General features: G+C 42.7%; 2 protein-coding genes across 2 annotated transcripts in view; both read left to right on the top strand.

Annotated features, from left to right (window-relative positions):
* LOC115115007 (microtubule cross-linking factor 1-like) overlaps nt 1–1,206 on the top strand; it is a 133,332-nt gene extending 132,126 nt beyond the window's left edge. Inside the window, exon 4 of the mRNA XM_065013645.1 lies at nt 1,198–1,206. Within this exon, the coding sequence (XP_064869717.1) occupies nt 1,198–1,206 (9 nt within the window). The remainder of the gene's footprint in view (nt 1–1,197) is intronic.
* Nucleotides 1,207–3,593: 2,387 nt separating this feature from the next.
* Nucleotides 3,594–9,208, top strand: LOC135565757 (twisted gastrulation protein homolog 1-A-like). Its single transcript, XM_065013808.1, has 2 exons — nt 3,594–3,852; nt 5,987–9,208. Exons 1-2 carry the CDS (start codon nt 3,594–3,596, stop codon nt 6,166–6,168), a joined length of 441 nt encoding a protein of 146 aa, XP_064869880.1. The 3' UTR covers nt 6,169–9,208.
* The last annotated feature ends 12,449 nt before the right edge of the window (nt 9,209–21,657 follow it).

The raw sequence follows: 21,657 nt of genomic DNA, 5'->3' as shown, positions 1-21,657 counted from the left end.
ACAGTCTTCCGGAACAGCTGGTGTTCTCATGCATGTTTCAGTGTTATTTCCCTCGAAGCGAGCATAGAAGTAGTTTAGCTCATCTGGTAGGCTCGTGTCACTGGGCAGCTCTCGGCTGTGCTGCCCTTTGTAGTCTGTAATGGTTTGCAAGCCCTGCCACATCCGACGAGCGTCAGAGCCGGGGTAATATGATTTGATCTTAGTCCTGTGAGAGAATTTCTGTGTGAGAGAGAGAGAGATTATGATGGTTTCACTTGCTTTACATATGTTTCCCATGCTAATAGATAAACCCCCTTGGAGGGAGGGAGGGATCTAGAGAGGGGGAGGGGAGAGAGGGAGGGAGGGATCTAGAGAGGGGGAGGAGAGAGAGAGGGAGGGCTCTAGAGAGGGGGAGGAGAAAGAGAGGGAGGGATCTAGAGAGGGGAGGAGAGAGAGAGGGAGGGATCTAGAGAGGGGAGGAGAGAGAGAGAGGGAGGGAGGGATCTAGAGAGGGGAGGGGAGAGAGTGAGGGAGGGAGGGATCTAGAGAGGGGGAGGGAGAGAGAGGGAGGGGAGGGAGGGATCTAGAGACGGGGAGGGGAGAGAGAGAGAGGGGAGGGAGGGATCTAGAGAGGGGGAGGGGAGAGAGGGGGAGGGAGGGATCTAGAGAGGGGGGAGGGGAGAGAGGGAGGGATCTAGAGGGGAGGGAGGGATCTAGAGAGGGGAGGGGAGAGAGAGGGAAGGAATGAGGGATCTAGAGAGGGGGAGGGGAGAGGGAGGGAGGGATCTAGAGAGGGGGAAGGGAGAGAGAGAGGGAGGGAGGGATCTAGAGAGGGGAGGGGAGAGAGAGAGTGAGGGATCTAGAGAGGGGAGGGGAGAGAGAGGGAGGGGGAGGGAGGGATCTAGAGAGGGGAGAGAGAGGGAGGGGGAGGGAGGGATCTAGAGAGGGGAGGGGAGAGAGAGGGAGGGGAGGGAGGGATCTAGAGAGGGAGGAGAGAGGGGGAGGGGGAGGGAGGGGAGGGGGGGGGGAGGGATCTAGAGAGGGGGAAGGGAGAGAGAGAGGGAGGGAGGGATCTAGAGAGTGGAGGGGAGAGAGAGGGAGGGGGAGGGAGGGATCTAGAGAGGGGGAGGGAGAGAGTCATTCCCAATATGTTTCCAGTCGAGTGCGAAACAGCACCTGTTTTTGATGTGTGCGTGTAATTCTGTATGCGTGTGACAGTGTCTGTGAGTGGTTTGGGTTGACTGACGAGGGGGAGGTAGAGGGGAAGCAAAGTTTGTATTTGGGATGGAGGGAGGAGTGGAGGGAGGGAGGAGTGGAGGGAGGGAGGGAGGAGGGAGGGGAGGGAGGGAGGGTGGATGGAGGGAGAGTGGAGGAGTGGAGGGAGGGAGGGAGTGGAGGGAGGGAGGGAGAGTGGAGGAGTGGAGGGAGGGAGGAGTGGAGGGAGGGAGGGAGGGAGGAGTGGAGGGAGGGTGGATGGAGGGAGGGAGGGAGGGTGGATGGAGGGAGAGTGGAGGAGTGGAGGGAGGGAGGGAGGGAGGGAGGAGTGGAGGAGGGAGGGTGGATGGAGGAGTGGAGGGAGGAGGAGGAGGGAGGGAGGGAGGGAGGGAGGGAGGGAGTGGAGGGAGGGTGGATGGAGGGAGAGTGGAGGAGTGGATGGAGGGAGAGTGGAGGAGTGGAGGGAGGGAGAGTGGAGGTAGGGAGGGAGGAGTGGAGGCAGGGTGGATGGAGGGAGGGAGGAGTGGAGGGAGGGAGAGGAGAGTGGAGGTGTGGAGGAGGGTGGATGGAGGGAGGAGAGGAGAGTGGAGGTGTGGAGGGAGGGAGGAGGGAGGGAGGGAGAGTGGAGGAGGGAGGGAGGGAGAGGGAGGTAGGGAGGGAGGAGTGGAGGTAGGGTGGATGGAGGTAGGGAGGGAGGAGAGAGGAGGGAGAGGAGAGTGGAGGTGTGGAGGGAGGGAGGGTGGATGGAGGGAGGGGAGAGGAGAGGGAGGTAGGGAGGGAGGAGTGGAGGGAGGGTGGATGGAGGGAGAGTGGAGGTAGGGAGGGAGGAGTGGAGGGAGGGGTGGATGGAGGGAGAGTAGAGGGAGGGAGGGAGGAGTGGAGGGAGGGTGGAGGGAGGGAGAGTGGAAGTAGGGAGGGAGGAGTGTAGGGAGGGTGGAGGGATGGAGGGAGGAGTGGAGGGAGGGGTGGAGGGACCAATGTGTATGGTGGTTTATCTGAAACAGCTGTCTTGGCTCTGTTTTTAGCATTGGTTGGTTTGTAATCCAATATTCCTCCGTCAAACTCTGCTGCTCATTGAATGATTTATCTAATTCACTTAGACTCATTACAATGTTAGGCTAATCTGATGTTTCTCTGAAGTAACAGCTACTCTATATCATAAAGAATAAACAATTGTAATTTTAATCAAATCATTTTGGTCAGAACTACTTGTATAGAAACCACTAAACCTTTAAAATATATTATCATTCTCTCTCGCTCTGTCTGTCTTTCTCTCTCTACCTCTCCCCCCTTTCTCTCTCTCCCTCCCTCCCCCTTTCTCTCTCCTCCCTCCCTCTTCCTCTGTCTCTCTCTCTCCCCCTCCCTCTCTCTCTCTCTTTCTCTGTCTCTCTTACTCTCTCCTCTCTCTCTCTCTCTCTCTCTCTCTCTCTCTCTCCCTTTCTCTCTCTGTCTCTCCCCCTCTCTCTCTCTCCCCTCCCTTTCTCTCTCTGTCTCTCCCCCTCTCTCTCTCTCTCCCTCTCTCTCCTTTCTCTCTCTGTCTCTCTCTCTCTCCCTCCCTTTCTCTCTCTGTCTCTCTCTCCCCTCCCTCCCTCTCTCTCTCTCTCTGTCTCTCTCTCCCCCTCCCTCCCTCTCTCTCTCTCTCTCTGTCTCTCTCCCCCTCCCTCCCTTTCTCTCTCCCTCTTCTCTGTCTCCCTCTCCCCTCCATCCATCCCTCCCTTTCTCTCTGTCTCTCTCTCTCTCTCTCTCTCTCCCCTCCCTTTCTCTCTCTGTCTCTCTCTCTCCTCCCTCTCTCTCCTCCCTCCCTCTCTCTCTGTGTCTCTCTCTCTCCTCCTCTCTGTGTCTCTCTATCTCCCCCTCCTCTCTGTCTCTCTCTCTCCCCTCCCTCTCTGTCTCTCTCTCTCCCCCTCCCTCCCTTTCTCTCTCTCTCTCTCCTCCCTTTCTCTCTCTCTCTCTCTCCCCTCCCTCCCTTTCTCTCTTCTCCCTCCCTCTTTCTCTCCCCATCCATCCCTTTCTCTCTCTCTGTCTCTCTCTCCCCCTCCCTCCCTTTCTCTCCTGTCTCTCTCCCCTCCCTCCCTGTCTCTCCTGTCTCTCTCCCCCTCCCTCCCTGTCTCTCTCTCCCCTCCTCCCTTTCTCTCTCCGTCTCTCTCCCCCTTCCTCCCTCCCAACCTCCCTCTACCCCCCTCTCTCTCTCCCTCTGTCTCTCTCTCCCCTCCCTCCCTTTCTCTCTCCTCCCTCTTTCTCTGTCTCTCTTTCTCTCTCCTCCCTCCCTATCTCTCTCTCTCTCCCCTCACTCCATCCCTTTCTCTCTCTGTCTCTCTCTCTCCCCCTCCCTCCCTGTCTCTCTCTCTATCCCCCTCCCTCCCTCCACTCTCCTCTCCTCTCCTGTCCCTCTCTCAGGGATGTGTAACCCTAAGAACTACAGCGATACTCCAGCCACCTCTAAGAGCACAGTGGAGGAACTCCATCGACCAATCCCCTCGTTGTTCCGAGCCCTCACGGAGGGCGACGCCCCTATCAACATGATGGTGGTGTCCTTCCCCGTTGCCGAGGAACTATCTCACCACGAGAACCTGGTCTCCTTCTTGGAGACGCTTGACGACCAGCATCAGAACATGTCAATCCCCGGCAACAGCATTCACGCAAGATACGACACTCAAGGTAGAGGATCCGTAGAAATAGATTGATTAGACTGTGGAACCATAGAAATAGATTGATTTTATTTTATTTTTTATTTAAATCAAGTCAGTTAAGAACAAATTCTTATTTTCAATGACGGCCTAGGAACAGTGGGGTTAACTGCCTGTTCAGGGGCAGAACGACCTTGTCAGCTCAGGGGTTTGAACTTGCAACCTTCTAGTCCAACGCTCTAACCACTAGGCTACCCTGCCGCCTCTACGCTCTAACCACTAGGCTACCCTGCCACCTCTACACTCTAACCACTAGGCTACCCTGCCACCTCTACACTCTAACCACTAGGCTACCTTGCCGCCCCAAATATAGTCTAATATAGTCCACTAGGATTAGACTGTGAAACCATATAAATAGATTGATTAGACTGTGGTACCATAGAAATAGATTGATTAGACTGTGGAACCATATAAATAGATTGATTAGACTGTGGTACCATAGAAATAGATTGATTAGACTGTGGAACCATAGAAATAGATTGATTACTGTGAAACCATATAAATAGATTGATTAGACTGTGGAACCATAGAAATAGATTGATTAGACTGTGGAACCATAGAAATAGATTGATTAGACTGTGGAACCATAGAAATAGATTGATTACACTGTGGAACCATAGAAATAGATTGATTAGACTGTGGAACCATAGAAATAGATTGATTAGACTGTGGAACCACAGAAATATATTACTACGACTGTAGAACCACATGACTAGAATAGTACGACATAACAGAGGCAGCTGGTATTCCTTTCAGTGGGAGATTCAAGGAGAGACGTACGTATGTCAAAGTACAACTATCTGTTTAGACCCAGTTGTACCTGTGCTAGTAAAACACAGGTTAAATAGAAGAGCTGTTACTTCTATACTATAGAACTGCTTTTTTCTATACTATAGAACCAACACCATGTCTGATACAGCGGCTGGTGTGTTCAGTCTGTGGTGATGGTGGTAACCTTCTCTCTCTCCTCCTTTTCTGACTGCTTTGGGTTAATTGAAAGTGTATATTTTCTCTCTCTCTCTAGCAACTGAGATATATATATACACACACACACACACACACACACACACACACACACACACACACACACACACACACCAGAGTGGGTGGCATTGTCCTCAGTAATGAGGGTTAAATATGACTGCTTTTTGCAGGTAGTTACTAACTACGGCTTTAAATACGTCTATATGGGATTACTGGAACCGCTTTAAATATGTCTATATGGGATTACTGGAACGGCTTTAAATATGTCTATATGGGATTACTGGAACGGCTTTAAATATGTCTACATGGGATTACTGGAATGGCTTTAAATATGTCTACATGGGATTACTGGAACGGCTTTAAATATGTCTATATGGGATTACTGGAACGGCTTTAAATATGTCTATATGGGATTACTGGAACGGCTTTAAATATGTCTACATGGGATTACTGGAACGGCTTTAAATATGTCTATATGGGATTACTGGAACGGTTTTAAATATGTCTATATGGGATTACTGGAACGGCTTTAAATATGTCTACATGGGATTACTGGAACGGCTTTAAATATGTCTACATGGGATTACTGGAACGGCTTTCAATATGTCTACATGGGATTACTGGAACGGCTTTAAATATGTCTACATGGGATTACTGGAACGGCTTTAAATATGTCTATATGGGATTACTGGAACGGCTTTAAATATGTCTATATGGGATTACTGGAACGGCTTTAAATATGTCTACATGGGATTACTGGAACGGCTTTAAATATGTCTATATGGGATTACTGGAACAGTTTTAAATATGTCTATATGGGATTACTGGAACGGCTTTAAATATGTCTACATGGGATTACTGGAACGGCTTTAAATATGTCTATATGGGATTACTGGAACGGCTTTAAATATGTCTATATGGGATTACTGGAACGGTTTTAAATATGTCTATATGGGATTACTGGAACGGCTTTAAATATGTCTACATGGGATTACTGGAACGGCTTTAAATATGTCTATATGGGATTACTGGAATACTAGTTCTGTGTTATACATGCTGTTACTAAGATAACTGACCTGTGCCCTATTTTCTCTCTGTATCCCTCCTCCCTTGTCCCCCAGATAACATGTGTACGGTGGTCTACTTTGACGACTGCGTATCCATCCGCCAGTGTAAACTATACTGTGAGTCGATGGGAGGGTCGAAGTACCGCTGGTTTCACAACGCCTGCTGTCAGTGCATCGGCCCGGAGTGTCTGGACTACGGCAGCAAGGCTGTGAAGTGCATGAACTGTCTGTTCTGAAGACAGGCGGTGGATGGATCTATGAACTGTCTGTTCTGAAGACAGGCGGTGGATGGATCTATGAACTGTCTGTTCTGAAAACAGGCGGTGGATGGATCTATGAACTGTCTGTTCTGAAAACAGGCGGTGGATGGATCTATGAACTGTCTGTTCTGAAGACAGGCGGTGGATGGATCTATGAACTGTCTGTTCTGAAGACAGGCGGTGGATGGATCTATGAACTGTCTGTTCTGAAGACAGGCGGTGGATGGATCTATGAACTGTCTGTTCTGGAGACTGACACCATATATATGGACCAAACCCATGGGCGGTTCGAGGGAGGGGCAAGATGATGTGGAAGCCTCCTCAACACCCCATTAGGACCCCCCCCAATTTAAAAAAAAAATTAATATATGAATGCATTTACACCATACAGAGCCTTCGGAAAGTATTCAGACCCCTTGACTTTTTCCACATGTTGTTACGTTACAGCCTTATTCTAAAATGGATTAAATCATTTTTTCCCCTCATCATCTACACACAATACCCCATAATGGCATCACAATACCCCATAATGACATCACAATACCCCATAATGTCATCACAATACCCCATAATGTCATCACAATACCCCATAATGTCATCACAATACCCCATAATGACATCACAATACCCCATAATGACATCACAATACCCCATAATGACATCACAATACCCCATAATGACATCACAAAGCCCATAATGACAAAGCGAAAACAGGTTTCTATACATTTTTGCAAAAACATAAAATATGTATGACAAATAAAAAACTAAACAGAAATACCTAATTTACATAAGTATTCAGACCCTTTACTGTGAGACTTAAAATTGAGTTCAGGTGCATCCTGTTTCCATTGATCATCCTTGAAATGTTTCTACAACTTGATTGGAGTCAACCTGGTGGTAAATTCAATTGATTGGACATGATTTGGAAAGGCACACACCTGTCTATATAAGGTCCCACAGTTGACAGTGTATGTCAGAGCAAAGCCATGAGGTGGAAGGAATTGTCCGTAGAGCTCAAGAGACAGGATTGTGTCGAGGCACAGATCTGGAGAAGGATACTAAAACATTTCTGCACCATTGAAGCTCCCCAAAATCACCATCATTCTTTTCCTTTTTTTACCCCCTTTTTCTCCCCAATTTCCTGGTTTCCAATTGGTTACAGTCTTGTCTCATCGCTACAACTCCCGTACGGACTCGGGAGAAGCGAAGGTTGAGAGGTTGAGTGCGTCTTCCGAAACACAACCCAACCAAGCCGCACTGCTTCTTGACACAATGCCCATCCAACCCGGAAGCCAACTGCACCAATGTGTCGGAGGAAACACCGTACACCTGGCGACCTGGTCATCGTGCACTGCGCCCCGCCCAACACAGGAGTCGCTAGTGCGCGGTGAGACAAGGACATCCCTGCCGGCCAAACCCTCCCTAACCCAGACGATGCTAGGCCAATCGTGCGTCGCCCCATGGACCTCCCGGTTGCATCTGGCTGTGACAGAGCCTGGGCACGAACCCAGAATCTCTGGTGGCTAGCCTTAGAACACTGAGCCACCTGGGAGAACCGGCCTCCATCATTCTTAAATGGAAGAAGTTTGGAACAAGACTCTTCCTAGAGCTGGACGTCCGGACAAACTGAACAATCGGGGGAAATAAGGGCCTTGGTCAGGGAGGTGACCAGGAACCTGATTGTCACTCTGACAGAGCTCCAGAGTTCCTCTGCGGAGAAGGGAGAACCTTCCAGAAGGACAACCATCTCTGCAGCACTCCACCAATCAGGCCTTTATGGTAGAGAGGCCAGACGGAAGCCACTCCTCAGTAAAAAGCACATGGCAGCCTGCTTGGAGTTTACCAAAAGGTACCTAAAGGACTCAGACCAGGAGAAACAAGATTCTCTGGTCTGATGAAACCGAGATGGAACTCATCTGGGGGAAACCGGGTACCGTCCCTACGGTGAAGCATGGTGGTGGCAGCATCATGCTGTTGGTATTTTTTTCAGCGGCAGGGATTGGGAGACTAGTCAGGATCGAGGGAAAGATGAACAGAGCAAAGTACAGAGAGATCCTTGATGAAAACCTGCTCCAAAGCGCTCAGGACCTCAGACAGGGGTGAAGGTTTAACTTCCAACAGGACAACGACCCTAAGAACACAGCCAAGACAACGCAGGAGTGGCTTTGAGTGGCCTAGCCAGAGCCCGGACTTGAACCTGATCGAATATCTCTGGAGAAACCTCAAAATATCTGTGCAGCAACGCTCCCCATCCAACCTGACAGAGCTTGAGAGGATCTGCAGAGAAGAATGGGAGAAACTCCCCAAATACAGGTGTGCCAAGCTTGTAGCGTCAGACCCAAGAAGACTGGAGGCTGTAATCGCTGCCAAAGGTGCTTCAACAAAGTACTGAGTAAATGTCTGAATACTAGTAACTGTGATATTGAAGTTTGCAAAAATGTCTAACAACCTGTCAGTATGGGGTATGGTGAGGTCATTATGGGGTATGGTGATGTCAGTATGGGGTATTGTTACGTCATTATGGGGTATGGTGATGTCAGTATGGGGTATTGTGATGTCATTATGGGGTATGGTGATGTCAGTATGGGGTAGTGTGACGTTATTATGGGGTATTGTGATGTCATTTTGGGGTAACGTAACAAAATGTAGAAAATGTCAAGGGGTCTGAATACTTTCTGAATGCTCTGTATATTACAAGCACCGCTACACAACAACCTACCCCTTAGCCACCTCAGTGTAAGTTTCTGGTGTCATCACTGACCAAACCTGACTGACTAGTTGGTCCAATATGTTAATGATTGTGGCTGGATTCCTCTCAGTCAGCTATCTGACTATCACTGGGTCTCTTTCAAGTGTCTCTGAAATGTAAAATATTTTCTTCCCACTGATTATTTTGTATTATTATTAGTATTATTATTATATTGTGTTGCAACTGTATGTTTCATATTTACATATGTACTTTATATTGATAATGTATTTATTTTACAATAATTAAATCATATTTTTTGTCTCGTGGTTTATGTGAACCCTTTCTATTCTGACTATATGGAACATTTTATAATACAGCAGTAACCAAAATGGAGTTGTTTGGAATTGTCAGAACAACGCTTTGTACACAGTCCACATTTTAAGTGTCACTTCTACTTCTCACTAAATGACACGACACCTATAATTAGGGGCGTAGTTCTGCCGGAGCGCAGAGGAGCGAAGCTCCCTCACTTTTTTTTCAATTTGAGAATACAGCTAATAACAAACAAAAAACTTTTAACTTCTAAGTAAATTATATTTAAATACTACTAAAATTCCATGGGACAAAATGATAGAATGACAAACCAAATCAACATGTATAGCAGCAGCCAATAGATAAATGGTGGTTTCTTCCCTGTCTTCTCTCTGGTGGGGAACAGAATGAGAAACAACTTCATGGTTACGTGAAGTAAAATTCACCCTGTGTCTGCCTTGATGTTCATAACACTCCACAGTGGAACCCAGAACCACATGTGACCACTTGGTACCGAGGACACCCAAATCAGAGTGGCCACCACCAAAGCCCAGGGGGCCTGACACTCTCTGGAAGTTGCTGTAGCCCTGCGTGGGATATTTAGCCAGTATTGGCTATTGGTTGAGACATTCTAAATCGGTATGTCAGGATGGGAAATTGGAAATGTGAATTGGGCCAAGTTGGGAGGTATTAATGTAAGTTATAGTTAATATTCACATGCATTAATATACATCAACAAAAGCTTGATTTTTATGGCTGTTTTAAAAAATAAAAATAAATTACCTGTAATTTTATGTTGTCATGATTTATGTTTTACTACTTGATCAAGTGATTTGATAGCATAGTTTTAATCTATGCAAATAAATTATATGAATTCGATGAATAGTTCACCTCTGTTTTCTTTTATTCTGTAATGGGGTATATTGTAACCATGTGTTGAAGCTAATCTACTCAAAAGTGTATTTATGTGTAAACTATACAATGCAATGAAATACCTTCTCACAATAAAGCTCTCCTCACAAACAGGGCCATGGTTAAGTTAGAGCATATGTATTAGTGTATACATATAGGCTCTAGTCTACAAAATATCTGTATCACAGTCTTAGGTCTGTTAGATTATAGGCTGCAAATAATTGTTGTTTGGTCCTGAACTGGTCGAATGGCAGAACCATCCTTCAGCTGCCTACGTCTAATAGTCCTCTGTTCCTATATCTAATAGTCCTCTGTTCCTACGTCTAATAGTCCTCCTCTGTTCCTATGTCTAATAGTCCTCTGTTCCTATATCTAATAGTCCTCTGTTCCTATGTCTAATAGTCCTCCTCTGTTCCTATATCTAATAGTCCTCTGTTCCTATGTCTAATAGTCCTCCTCTGTTCCTATATCTAATAGTCCTCTGTTCCTATGTCTAATAGTCCTCCTCTGTTCCTATATCTAATAGTCCTCTGTTCCTATATCTAATAGTCCTCCTCTGTTCCTATATCTAATAGTCCTCCTCTGTTCCTATATCTAATAGTCCTCTGTTCCTATGTCTAATAGTCCTCTGTTCCTATGTCTAATAGTCCTCTGTTCCTATATCTAATAGTCCTCTGTTCCTATGTCTAATAGTCCTCTGTTCCTATGTCTAATAGTCCTCTGTTCCTATATCTAATAGTCCTCTGTTCCTATGTCTAATAGTCCTCTGTTCCTATGTCTAATAGTCCTCTGTTCCTATGTCTAATAGTCCTCTGTTCCTATATCTAATAGTCCTCCTCTGTTCCTATATCTAATAGTCCTCTGTTCCTATGTCTAATAGTCCTCTGTTCCTATGTCTAATAGTCCTCTGTTCCTATATCTAATAGTCCTCTGTTCCTATGTCTAATAGTCCTCTGTTCCTATGTCTAATAGTCCTCTGTTCCTATGTCTAATAGTCCTCTGTTCCTATATCTAATAGTCCTCCTCTGTTCTGTTCTATATCTAATAGTCCTCTGTTCCTATGTCTAATAGTCCTCTGTTCCTATGTCTAATAGTCCTCTGTTCCTATGTCTAATAGTCCTCTGTTCCTATGTCTAATAGTCCTCTGTTCCTATATCTAATAGTCCTCCTCTGTTCCTATATCTAATAGTCCTCTGTTCCTATCTAATAGTCTAATAGTCCTCTGTTCCTATGTCTAATAGTCCTCTGTTCCTATATCTAATAGTCCTCCTCTGTTCCTATATCTAATAGTCCTCTGTTCCTATATCTAATAGTCCTCTGTTCCTATGTCTAATAGTCCTCTGTTCCTATATCTAATAGTCCTCCTCTGTTCCTATATCTAATAGTCCTCTGTTCCTATATCTAATAGTCCTCTGTTCCTATGTCTAATAGTCCTCTGTTCCTATATCTAATAGTCCTCCTCTGTTCCTATATCTAATAGTCCTCTGTTCCTATATCTAATAGTCCTCTGTTCCTATATCTAATAGTCCTCCTCTGTTCCTATATCTAATAGTCCTCTGTTCCTATGTCTAATAGTCCTCTGTTCCTATGTCTAATAGTCCTCTGTTCCTATGTCTAATAGTCCTCTGTTCCTATGTCTAATAGTCCTCTGTTCCTATGTCTAATAGTCCTCTGTTCCTATGTCTAATAGTCCTCTGTTCCTATATCTAATAGTCCTCCTCTGTTCCTATATCTAATAGTCCTCTGTTCCTATGTCTAATAGTCCTCTGTTCCTATATCTAATAGTCCTCTGTTCCTATATCTAATAGTCCTCCTCTGTTCCTATATCTAATAGTCCTCTGTTCCTATATCTAATAGTCCTCCTCTGTTCCTATGTCTAATAGTCCTCTGTTCCTATGTCTAATAGTCCTCTGTTCCTATATCTAATAGTCCTCTGTTCCTATATCTAATAGTCCTCCTCTGTTCCTATGTCTAATAGTCCTCCTCTGTTCCTATGTCTAATAGTCCTCTGTTCCTATGTCTAATAGTCCTCTGTTCCTATGTCTAATAGTCCTCTGTTCCTATGTCTAATAGTCCTCCTCTGTTCCTATGTCTAATAGTCCTCTGTTCCTATGTCTAATAGTCCTCCTCTGTTCCTATGTCTAATAGTCCTCTGTTCCTATGTCTAATAGTCCTCCTCTGTTCCTATGTCTAATAGTCCTCTGTTCCTATGTCTAATAGTCCTCCTCTGTTCCTATGTCTAATAGTCCTCCTCTGTTCCTATATCTAATAGTCCTCTGTTCCTATATCTAATAGTCCTCTGTTCCTATGTCTAATAGTCCTCTGTTCCTATATCTAATAGTCCTCCTCTGTTCCTATGTCTAATAGTCCTCTGTTCCTATGTCTAATAGTCCTCTGTTCCTATGTCTAATAGTCCTCTGTTCCTATATCTAATAGTCCTCCTCTGTTCCTATGTCTAATAGTCCTCTGTTCCTATGTCTAATAGTCCTCTGTTCCTATATCTAATAGTCCTCTGTTCCTATGTCTAATAGTCCTCTGTTCCTATATCTAATAGTCCTCCTCTGTTCCTATATCTAATAGTCCTCCTCTGTTCCTATGTCTAATAGTCCTCTGTTCCTATGTCTAATAGTCCTCTGTTCCTATATCTAATAGTCCTCCTCTGTTCCTATATCTAATAGTCCTCCTCTGTTCCTATGTCTAATAGTCCTCTGTTCCTATATCTAATAGTCCTCCTCTGTTCCTATAATCTCTGTTCCTATGTAGTCCTCCTCTGTTCCTATGTCTAATAGTCCTCTGTTCCTATGTCTAATAGTCCTCTGTTCCTATATCTAATAGTCCTCTGTTCCTATGTCTAATAGTCCTCTGTTCCTATGTCTAATAGTCCTCCTCTGTTCCTATATCTAATAGTCCTCCTCTGTTCCTATATCTAATAGTCCTCTGTTCCTATGTCTAATAGTCCTCTGTTCCTATGTCTAATAGTCCTCTGTTCCTATATCTAATAGTCCTCTGTTCCTATATTAATAGTCCTATGTTCCTATATCTAATAGTCCTCTGTTCCTATATCTAATAGTCCTCTGTTCCTATGTCTAATAGTCCTCTGTTCCTATATCTAATAGTCCTCTGTTCCTATATCTAATAGTCCTCTGTTCCTATGTCTAATAGTCCTCTGTTCCTATATCTAATAGTCCTCTGTTCCTATATCTAATAGACCTCTGTTCCTATATCTAATAGTCCTCTGTTCCTATATCTAATAGTCCTCTGTTCCTATATCTAATAGTCCTCTGTTCCTATATCTAATAGTCCTCCTCTGTTCCTATGTCTAATAGTCCTCTGTTCCTATATCTAATAGTCCTCTGTTCCTATGTCTAATAGTCCTCTGTTCCTATATCTAATAGTCCTCTGTTCCTATATCTAATAGTCCTCTGTTCCTATATCTAATAGTCCTCTGTTCCTATATCTAATAGTCCTCTGTTCCTATATCTAATAGTCCTCTGTTCCTATATCTAATAGTCCTCCTCTGTTCCTATATCTAATAGTCCTCTGTTCCTATGTCTAATAGTCCTCTGTTCCTATGTCTAATAGTCCTCCTCTGTTCCTATATCTAATAGTCCTCCTCTGTTCCTATGTCTAATAGTCCTCTGTTCCTATGTCTAATAGTCCTCCTCTGTTCCTACGTCTAATAGTCCTCTGTTCCTATGTCTAATAGTCCTCTGTTCCTATATCTAATAGTCCTCTGTTCCTATGTCTAATAGTCCTCTGTTCCTATATCTAATAGTCCTCCTCTGTTCCTATGTCTAATAGTCCTCTGTTCCTATGTCTAATAGTCCTCCTCTGTTCCTATATCTAATAGTCCTCTGTTCCTATATCTAATAGTCCTCCTCTGTTCCTATATCTAATAGTCCTCCTCTGTTCCTATGTCTAATAGTCCTCTGTTCCTATGTCTAATAGTCCTCTGTTCCTATATCTAATAGTCCTCTGTTCCTATGTCTAATAGTCCTCTGTTCCTATATCTAATAGTCCTCTGTTCCTATGTCTAATAGTCCTCTGTTCCTATATCTAATAGTCCTCCTCTGTTCCTATGTCTAATAGTCCTCTGTTCCTATATCTAATAGTCCTCTGTTCCTATGTCTAATAGTCCTCCTCTGTTCCTATGTCTAATAGTCCTCCTCTGTTCCTATGTCTAATAGTCCTCTGTTCCTATGTCTAATAGTCCTCTGTTCCTATATCTAATAGTCCTCTGTTCCTATGTCTAATAGTCCTCCTCTGTTCCTATGTCTAATAGTCCTCTGTTCCTATATCTAATAGTCCTCTGTTCCTATGTCTAATAGTCCTCCTCTGTTCCTATATCTAATAGTCCTCTGTTCCTATGTCTAATAGTCCTCTGTTCCTATATCTAATAGTCCTCTGTTCCTATGTCTATCTAATAGTCCTCTGTTCCTACGTCCTAATAGTCCTCTGTTCCTATGTCTAATAGTCCTCTGTTCCTATATCTAATAGTCCTCCTCTGTTCCTATGTCTAATAGTCCTCTGTTCCTATATCTAATAGTCCTCTGTTCCTATATCTAATAGTCCTCTGTTCCTATGTCTAATAGTCCTCTGTTCCTATATCTAATAGTCCTCTGTTCCTATGTCTAATAGTCCTCCTCTGTTCCTATGTCTAATAGTCCTCCTCTGTTCCTACATCTAATAGTCCTCTGTTCCTATATCTAATAGTCCTCCTCTGTTCCTATGTCTAATAGTCCTCATCTGTTCCTATCTAATAGTCTAAATAGTCCTCCTCTGTTCCTATGTCTAATAGTCCTCCTCTGTTCCTATATCTAATAGTCCTCTGTTCCTATGTCTAATAGTCCTCTGTTCCTATGTCTAATAGTCCTCTGTTCCTATGTCTAATAGTCCTCCTCTGTTCCTATGTCTAATAGTCCTCTGTTCCTATGTCTAATAGTCCTCCTCTGTTCCTATGTCTAATAGTCCTCTGTTCCTATGTCTAATAGTCCTCTGTTCCTATGTCTAATAGTCCTCTGTTCCTATATCTAATAGTCCTCTCCTCTGTTCCTATGTCTAATAGTCCTCTGTTCCTATGTCTAATAGTCCTCCTCTGTTCCTATATCTAATAGTCCTCCTCTGTTCCTATATCTAATAGTCCTCTGTTCCTATGTCTAATAGTCCTCTGTTCCTATATCTAATAGTCCTCTGTTCCTATGTCTAATAGTCCTCTGTTCCTATGTCTAATAGTCCTCTGTTCCTATGTCTAATAGTCCTCTGTTCCTATATCTAATAGTCCTCCTCTGTTCCTATGTCTAATAGTCCTCTGTTCCTATGTCTAATAGTCCTCTGTTCCTATATCTAATAGTCCTCTGTTCCTATGTCTAATAGTCCTCTGTTCCTATGTCTAATAGTCCTCTGTTCCTATATCTAATAGTCCTCCTCTGTTCCTATGTCTAATAGTCCTCTGTTCCTATATCTAATAGTCCTCTGTTCCTATATCTAATAGTCCTCCTCTGTTCCTATATCTAATAGTCCTCCTCTGTTCCTATGTCTAATAGTCCTCTGTTCCTATATCTAATAGTCCTCCTCTGTTCCTATATCTAATAGTCCTCCTCTGTTCCTATGTCTAATAGTCCTCTGTTCCTATGTCTAATAGTCCTCTGTTCCTATATCTAATAGTCCTCTGTTCCTATGTCTAATAGTCCTCTGTTCCTATGTCTAATAGTCCTCCTCTGTTCCTATATCTAATAGTCCTCCTCTGTTCCTATATCTAATAGTCCTCTGTTCCTATGTCTAATAGTCCTCTGTTCCTATGTCTAATAGTCCTCTGTTCCTATATCTAATAGTCCTCTGTTCCTATATCTAATAGTCCTCTGTTCCTATATCTAATAGTCCTCTGTTCCTATATCTAATAGTCCTCTGTTCCTATATCTAATAGTCCTCTGTTCCTATGTCTAATAGTCCTCTGTTCCTATATCTAATAGTCCTCTGTTCCTATATCTAATAGTCCTCTGTTCCTATATCTAATAGTCCTCTGTTCCTATATCTAATAGTCCTCTGTTCCTATATCTAATAGTCCTGTTCCTATATCCTCTGTTCCTATGTCTAATAGTCCTCTGTTCCTATATCTAATAGTCCTCTGTTCCTATGTCTAATAGTCCTCTGTTCCTATATCTAATAGTCCTCTGTTCCTATATCTAATAGTCCTCTGTTCCTATATCTAATAGTCCTCTGTTCCTATATCTAATAGTCCTCTGTTCCTATATCTAATAGTCCTCTGTTCCTATATCTAATAGTCCTCTGTTCCTATATCTAATAGTTCCTATATCTAATAGTCCTCTGTTCCTATGTCTAATAGTCCTCTGTTCCTATGTCTAATAGTCCTCCTCTGTTCCTATATCTAATAGTCCTCTGTTCCTATGTCTAATAGTCCTCTGTTCCTATGTCTAATAGTCCTCCTCTGTTCCTATGTCTAATAGTCCTCTGTTCCTATGTCTAATAGTCCTCTGTTCCTATATCTAATAGTCCTCTGTTCCTATGTCTAATAGTCCTCTGTTCCTATATCTAATAGTCCTCCCTCTGTTCCTATGTCTAATAGTCCTCTGTTCCTATGTCTAATAGTCCTCCTCTGTTCCTCTAATAGTCCTCTGTTCCTATATCTAATAGTCCTCCTCTGTTCCTATATCTAATAGTCCTCCTCTGTTCCTATGTCTAATAGTCCTCTGTTCCTATGTCTAATAGTCCTCTGTTCCTATATCTAATAGTCCTCTGTTCCTATGTCTAATAGTCCTCTGTTCCTATATCTAATAGTCCTCCTCTGTTCCTATGTCTAATAGTCCTCTGTTCCTATATCTAATAGTCCTCTGTTCCTATGTCTAATAGTCCTCCTCTGTTCCTATGTCTAATAGTCCTCCTCTGTTCCTATGTCTAATAGTCCTCTGTTCCTATGTCTAATAGTCCTCTGTTCCTATATCTAATAGTCCTCTGTTCCTATGTCTAATAGTCCTCCTCTGTTCCTATGTCTAATAGTCCTCTGTTCCTATATCTAATAGTCCTCTGTTCCTATGTCTAATAGTCCTCCTCTGTTCCTATATCTAATAGTCCTCTGTTCCTATGTCTAATAGTCCTCTGTTCCTATATCTAATAGTCCTCTGTTCCTATGTCTAATAGTCCTCTGTTCCTATGTCTAATAGTCCTCTGTTCCTATGTCTAATAGTCCTCTGTTCCTATATCTAATAGTCCTCCTCTGTTCCTATGTCTAATAGTCCTCTGTTCCTATATCTAATAGTCCTCTGTTCCTATATCTAATAGTCCTCTGTTCCTATGTCTAATAGTCCTCTGTTCCTATATCTAATAGTCCTCTGTTCCTATGTCTAATAGTCCTCCTCTGTTCCTATGTCTAATAGTCCTCCTCTGTTCCTACGTCTAATAGTCCTCTGTTCCTATATCTAATAGTCCTCCTCTGTTCCTATGTCTAATAGTCCTCTGTTCCTATGTCTAATAGTCCTCCTCTGTTCCTATGTCTAATAGTCCTCCTCTGTTCCTATATCTAATAGTCCTCTGTTCCTATGTCTAATAGTCCTCTGTTCCTATGTCTAATAGTCCTCTTCCTATGTCTAATAGTTCCTATGTCTAATAGTCCTCTGTTCTCTGTTCTGTTCTATGTCTAATAGTCCTCTGTTCCTATGTCTAATAGTCCTCCTCTGTTCCTATGTCTAATAGTCCTCTGTTCCTATGTCTAATAGTCCTCCTCTGTTCCTATGTCTAATAGTCCTCTGTTCCTATGTCTAATAGTCCTCCTCTGTTCCTATGTCTAATAGTCCTCCTCTGTTCCTATGTCTAATAGTCCTCCTCTGTTCCTATATCTAATAGTCCTCCTCTGTTCCTATATCTAATAGTCCTCTGTTCCTATGTCTAATAGTCCTCTGTTCCTATATCTAATAGTCCTCCTCTGTTCCTATGTCTAATAGTCCTCTGTTCCTATGTCTAATAGTCCTCTGTTCCTATGTCTAATAGTCCTCTGTTCCTATATCTAATAGTCCTCCTCTGTTCCTATGTCTAATAGTCCTCTGTTCCTATGTCTAATAGTCCTCTGTTCCTATATCTAATAGTCCTCTGTTCCTATGTCTAATAGTCCTCTGTTCCTATATCTAATAGTCCTCCTCTGTTCCTATATCTAATAGTCCTCCTCTGTTCCTATGTCTAATAGTCCTCTGTTCCTATGTCTAATAGTCCTCTGTTCCTATATCTAATAGTCCTCTGTTCCTATATCTAATAGTCTCTGTTCCTAATATCTAATAGTCCTCCCTCTGTTCCTATGTCTAATAGTCCTCTGTTCCTATGTCTAATAGTCCTCTGTTCCTATGTCTAATAGTCCTCTGTTCCTATATCTAATAGTCCTCCTCTGTTCCTATATCTATCTAAATAGTCCTCCTCTGTTCCTATGTCTAATAGTCCTCTGTTCCTATATCTAATAGTCCTCTGTTCCTATATCTAATAGTCCTCTGTTCCTCCTCTGTTCCTATGTCTAATAGTCCTCTGTTCCTATGTCTAATAGTCCTCTGTTCCTATATCTAATAGTCCTCTGTTCCTATGTCTAATAGTCCTCTGTTCCTATATCTAATAGTCCTCCCTCTGTTCCTATGTCTAATAGTCCTCTGTTCCTATATCTAATAGTCCTCTGTTCCTATGTCTAATAGTCCTCCTCTGTTCCTATGTCTAATAGTCCTCCTCTGTTCCTATGTCTAATAGTCCTCTGTTCCTATGTCTAATAGTCCTCTGTTCCTATATCTAATAGTCCTCTGTTCCTATATCTAATAGTCCTCTGTTCCTATATCTAATAGTCCTCTGTTCCTATATCTAATAGTCCTCTGTTCCTATATCTAATAGTCCTCTGTTCCTACGTCTAATAGTCCTCTGTTCCTATATCTAATAGTCCTCTGTTCCTATGTCTAATAGTCCTCTGTTCCTATGTCTAATAGTCCTCTGTTCCTATATCTAATAGTCCTCTGTTCCTATGTCTAATAGTCCTCCTCTGTTCCTATGTCTAATAGTCCTCCTCTGTTCCCTATGTCTAATAGTCCTCCTCTGTTCCTATATCTAATAGTCCTCTGTTCCTATATCTAATCCTCTGTTCCTCCTCTGTTCCTATATCTAATAGTCCTCCTCTGTTCCTATGTCTAATAGTCCTCCTCTGTTCCTATATCTAATAGTCCTCTGTTCCTATATCTAATAGTATGTCTAATAGTCCTCTGTTCCTATATCTAATAGTCCTCTGTTCCTATATCTAATAGTCCTCTGTTCCTATGTCTAATAGTCCTCTGTTCCTATATCTAATAGTCCTCTGTTCCTATATCTAATAGTCCTCTGTTCCTATGTCTAATAGTCCTCTGTTCCTATGTCTAATAGTCCTCTGTTCCTATGTCTAATAGTCCTCTGTTCCTATGTCTAATAGTCCTCCTCTGTTCCTATATCTAATAGTCCTCTGTTCCTCTGTTCCCTATGTCTAATAGTCCTCCTCTGTTCCTATGTCTAATAGTCCTCTGTTCCTATGTCTAATAGTCCTCTGTTCCTATATCTAATAGTCCTCTGTTCCTATGTCTAATAGTCCTCTGTTCCTATGTCTAATAGTCCTCTGTTCCTATGTCTAATAGTCCTCTGTTCCTATGTCTAATAGTCCTCTGTTCCTATGTCTAATAGTCCTCCTCTGTTCCTATGTCTAATAGTCCTCTGTTCCTATGTCTAATAGTCCTCCTCTGTTCCTATGTCTAATAGTCCTCTGTTCCTATGTCTAATAGTCCTCCTCTGTTCCTATGTCTAATAGTCCTCCTCTGTTCCTATGTCTAATAGTCCTCTGTTCCTATATCTAATAGTCCTCCTCTGTTCCTATATCTAATAGTCCTCTGTTCCTATGTCTAATAGTCCTCTGTTCCTATATCTAATAGTCCTCTGTTCCTATGTCTAATAGTCCTCTGTTCCTATGTCTAATAGTCCTCTGTTCCTATATCTAATAGTCCTCTGTTCCTATGTCTAATAGTCCTCTGTTCCTATATCTAATAGTCTCTGTTCCTATATCTAATAGTCCTCTGTTCTGTTCCTCTGTTCTATAGTCCTCTGTTCCTATGTCTATAGTCCTCTGTTCCTATGTCTAATAGTCCTCTGTTCCTATATCTAATAGTCCTCCTCTGTTCCTATATCTAATAGTCCTCCTCTGTTCCTATGTCTAATAGTCCTCTGTTCCTATATCTAATAGTCCTCTGTTCCTATATCTAATAGTCCTCCTCTGTTCCTATATCTAATAGTCCTCCTCTGTTCCTATGTCTAATAGTCCTCTGTTCCTATATCTAATAGTCCTCCTCTGTTCCTATATCTAATAGTTCCTCTAATAGTCCTCTGTTCCTATGTCTAATAGTCCTCTGTTCCTATGTCTAATAGTCCTCTGTTCCTATATCTAATAGTCCTCTGTTCCTATGTCTAATAGTCCTCTGTTCCTATGTCTAATAGTCCTCCTCTGTTCCTATATCTAATAGTCCTCCTCTGTTCCTATATCTAATAGTCCTCTGTTCCTATGTCTAATAGTCCTCTGTTCCTATGTCTAATAGTCCTCTGTTCCTATATCTAATAGTCCTCTGTTCCTATATCTAATAGTCCTCTGTTCCTATATCTAATAGTCCTCTGTTCCTATATCTAATAGTCCTCTGTTCCTATATCTAATAGTCCTCTGTTCCTATGTCTAATAGTCCTCTGTTCCTATATCTAATAGTCCTCTGTTCCTATATCTAATAGTCCTCTGTTCCTATATCTAATAGTCCTCTGTTCCTATATCTAATAGTCCTCCTCTGTTCCTATGTCTAATAGTCCTCTGTTCCTATGTCTAATAGTCCTCTGTTCCTATGTCTAATAGTCCTCTGTTCCTATATCTAATAGTCCTCTGTTCCTATATCTAATAGTCCTCTGTTCCTATATCTAATAGTCCTCTGTTCCTATATCTAATAGTCCTCTGTTCCTATATCTAATAGTCCTCTGTTCCTATATCTAATAGTCCTCCTCTGTTCCTATATCTAATAGTCCTCTGTTCCTATGTCTAATAGTCCTCTGTTCCTATGTCTAATAGTCCTCCTCTGTTCCTATATCTAATAGTCCTCCCTCTGTTCCTATGTCTAATAGTCCTCTGTTCCTATGTCTAATAGTCCTCCCTATGTCTAATAGTTCCTATGTCTAATAGTCCTCTGTTCCTATGTCTAATAGTCCTCTGTTCCTATATCTAATAGTCCTCTGTTCCTATGTCTAATAGTCCTCTGTTCCTATATCTAATAGTCCTCCTCTGTTCCTATAGTCTAATAGTCCTCTGTTCCTATGTCTAATAGTCCTCCTCTGTTCCTATATCCTATATCTAATAGTCCTCCCTCTGTTCCTATATCTAATAGTCCTCCTCTGTTCCTATGTCTAATAGTCCTCTGTTCCTATGTCTAATAGTCCTCTGTTCCTATATCTAATAGTCCTCTGTTCCTATGTCTAATAGTCCTCTGTTCCTATATCTAATAGTCCTCCCTATGTCTAATAGTTCC

Source organism: Oncorhynchus nerka, linkage group LG9b (assembly GCF_034236695.1).
Source record: "Oncorhynchus nerka isolate Pitt River linkage group LG9b, Oner_Uvic_2.0, whole genome shotgun sequence".
Classification (NCBI taxonomy): domain Eukaryota; kingdom Metazoa; phylum Chordata; class Actinopteri; order Salmoniformes; family Salmonidae; genus Oncorhynchus; species Oncorhynchus nerka.
The sequence above is the reverse complement of the archived record's forward strand: the minus strand, read 5'-3'. Positions and strand labels throughout refer to the sequence as shown.

Bases quoted from the DNA above. Each gene is read 5' to 3' on its own strand.
- LOC135565757 (XM_065013808.1), top strand. From the start codon at position 3,594: ATGTGTAACCCTAAGAACTACAGCGATACTCCAGCCACCTCTAAGAGC. The intron at 3,853-5,986 runs GTAGAGGATCCG...CTTGTCCCCCAG, and splicing joins CGCAAGATACGACACTCAAG to ATAACATGTGTACGGTGGTC.